This window comes from Oryzias latipes, chromosome 17 (genome assembly GCF_053564925.1).
Source record: "Oryzias latipes strain Hd-rR chromosome 17, Olatipes_Hd-rR_3.1".
Classification (NCBI taxonomy): domain Eukaryota; kingdom Metazoa; phylum Chordata; class Actinopteri; order Beloniformes; family Adrianichthyidae; genus Oryzias; species Oryzias latipes.
Window position 1 is genome coordinate 15,726,519 of NC_136253.1, and position 2,007 is coordinate 15,728,525.

At 36.3% G+C, this 2,007-nt stretch overlaps 1 gene segment (V, D, J or C); it reads left to right on the forward strand.

Moving 5' to 3' along the window:
- The first annotated feature begins 1,044 nt into the window (after positions 1–1,044).
- On the forward strand, positions 1,045–1,608 carry LOC144986791 (T cell receptor alpha variable 19-like). The segment is given in 2 exon segments: positions 1,045–1,099; positions 1,178–1,608. Coding segments are annotated over 2 exon segments (486 nt in total).
- The last annotated feature ends 399 nt before the right edge of the window (positions 1,609–2,007 follow it).

A 2,007-nucleotide genomic window follows, 5' to 3' on the forward strand; every position in this document is an offset into this window, starting at 1 on the left:
ATTGAGATTAAAATCTTCTTACCACGCCACTCATCTGTGTTATCATTCTGGGTTTCAGCGTTTGGGTCTGTCCTGCCTGAGAATTATGACAGTATATTTGATTTTAATATTATCTCTTCAGTGGATGTTTTCTAGACTTTTTACCAGTCAGTGTCTACATTTAATTTTATGAAATTTGATAAATAAATAAATACTTACTCATACTGGACTTCCATTCAAAGATTTTTTTTCCGTCTTCCATCACTTCTTGTTTAATAATAATTGACACTTTATCTATCCCACAACGGGGTAATTCTTCTATGCATCTTGGCCCATCCCCTGGAGGGGCGGTGGGCTGCAGGCTGGCCGTGCACTGGGGGCGACAGCTGGCTGAGGAGAGCGGGGCTCAACCGCCAATTCTTCGGATGCTGGACGACCAGCTCTACCGCCTGAGCTAAACTTGTTTGTTCAAAATTACACCCGAAACCCTTCATGTAGCCTGTTTATCATTTCAAAGGCATTCATAAAATACATTTAAAGACAATGTTCTTTTATAGAATATCCTGGATGAACTGGATCACAGAAACCATCAAATATAGTTTGTTTTGGGATTTTTCCACTTTATTTGAAACTTCAGTTATGAAATTATTTAGAAATGTACTTAATAAAGAGAATTGAAACAAAACTCTAACTTTATAGTGGCAACTGTTTATGAAATAACTTTCACTTTATTACAAGTAGTTAAGTTTATCGTTCACTTAATTAATGAAAAAAGTCTCTGCTAATTGTAAATTTATTTATTTCTTGGTTCACGAAGAACAGATTCTAACGTAAGTTTGATTTGCAGAATTTATTCTATTTTGTTTTACAGGACATCTAAAGTATTTGAGTTAAGCAGACTTTTAACCTAGAGGAAGAGGAGCTAAGAAAAGAGGAATAACAAATGAAAAAGCAGATGGAGAGACTGAGGGAGGAGCTGAGCTGTTAGTGAACTATAGAAGAGACACAAACTTCCCCTTTCAACACAGTTCAACACAAAAAAAACAAACATCAGCTTCATCCAACATGCTGTCTGTGCAGACATCTGTGTTCACTCTGCTGCTTCTAGTCATTGGAACAGGTTGATGGGATTCTTTCAAAGATCCATTTCAGCATTTGATGTTTGTCCATCACTGATCTGACTTCTCTCTTCCTTTAGATGTCAGCTGTGAAGAACTCACTGCGGTCAAGAAGGAAGAGTCTACTTTGGAAGGAACTTCTGTCACTCTGTCCTACAAATATCCCAAATTGTCTACTAGTAATTATTTCTTCTGGTATCGACAATCTCCAGGAAAACCTCCAGAGTTTCTGGTCTCTCATTCTTCTTCAGGACAGATAGGAATTACAAAAATTGAAGGACTGAAGATTCAAGTTGAAAACAAACAGATAGATCTGCAGATCTCTTCTGCTGCAGTGACAGACTCTGCTGTGTACTACTGTGCTCTGCAGCCCACAGTGACAGGAAACAACAAAACTCTGTACAAAAACGTGCAACAGGGAAACACAACAACATCCACTAGAGGGCGCTCTAACATTAAAAAGGTTCATGTGTTGAGAAAACAAAACTGGTCAAAGTATAAAAAGTTCTAGTGAGAACATAATTATCCCTTGTGCTATCTTAGATGACCCCACCCTTACTCTGGATGACAGAGTCCAACAAAAAAAAAAAAGCTAATTAGTCCCATTTCTGCATTAGAAAAAAAACAAACATAAGAGAATAACATTTAAAAGCTTTTTCTAAGCAGGAATACCTACAGAATGACGACAACTATGTACAAAAACATCATGTTTGCATCATATATATATTTATCTTTTTATATCTCTTTTTATCCTGTTATTCTTTTTTCTTTTTTTTTTTTTCTTTTTTTTGCAGAAACAACTTTTAAAAAAAATGTTAAAGGAAGAATTACCAACATGCCACCCAGGAGGACCAGCAAAAAGAACACTAAAAAGAGGATCCAGGACTGTGGAACTAATAAATGGTTCTCT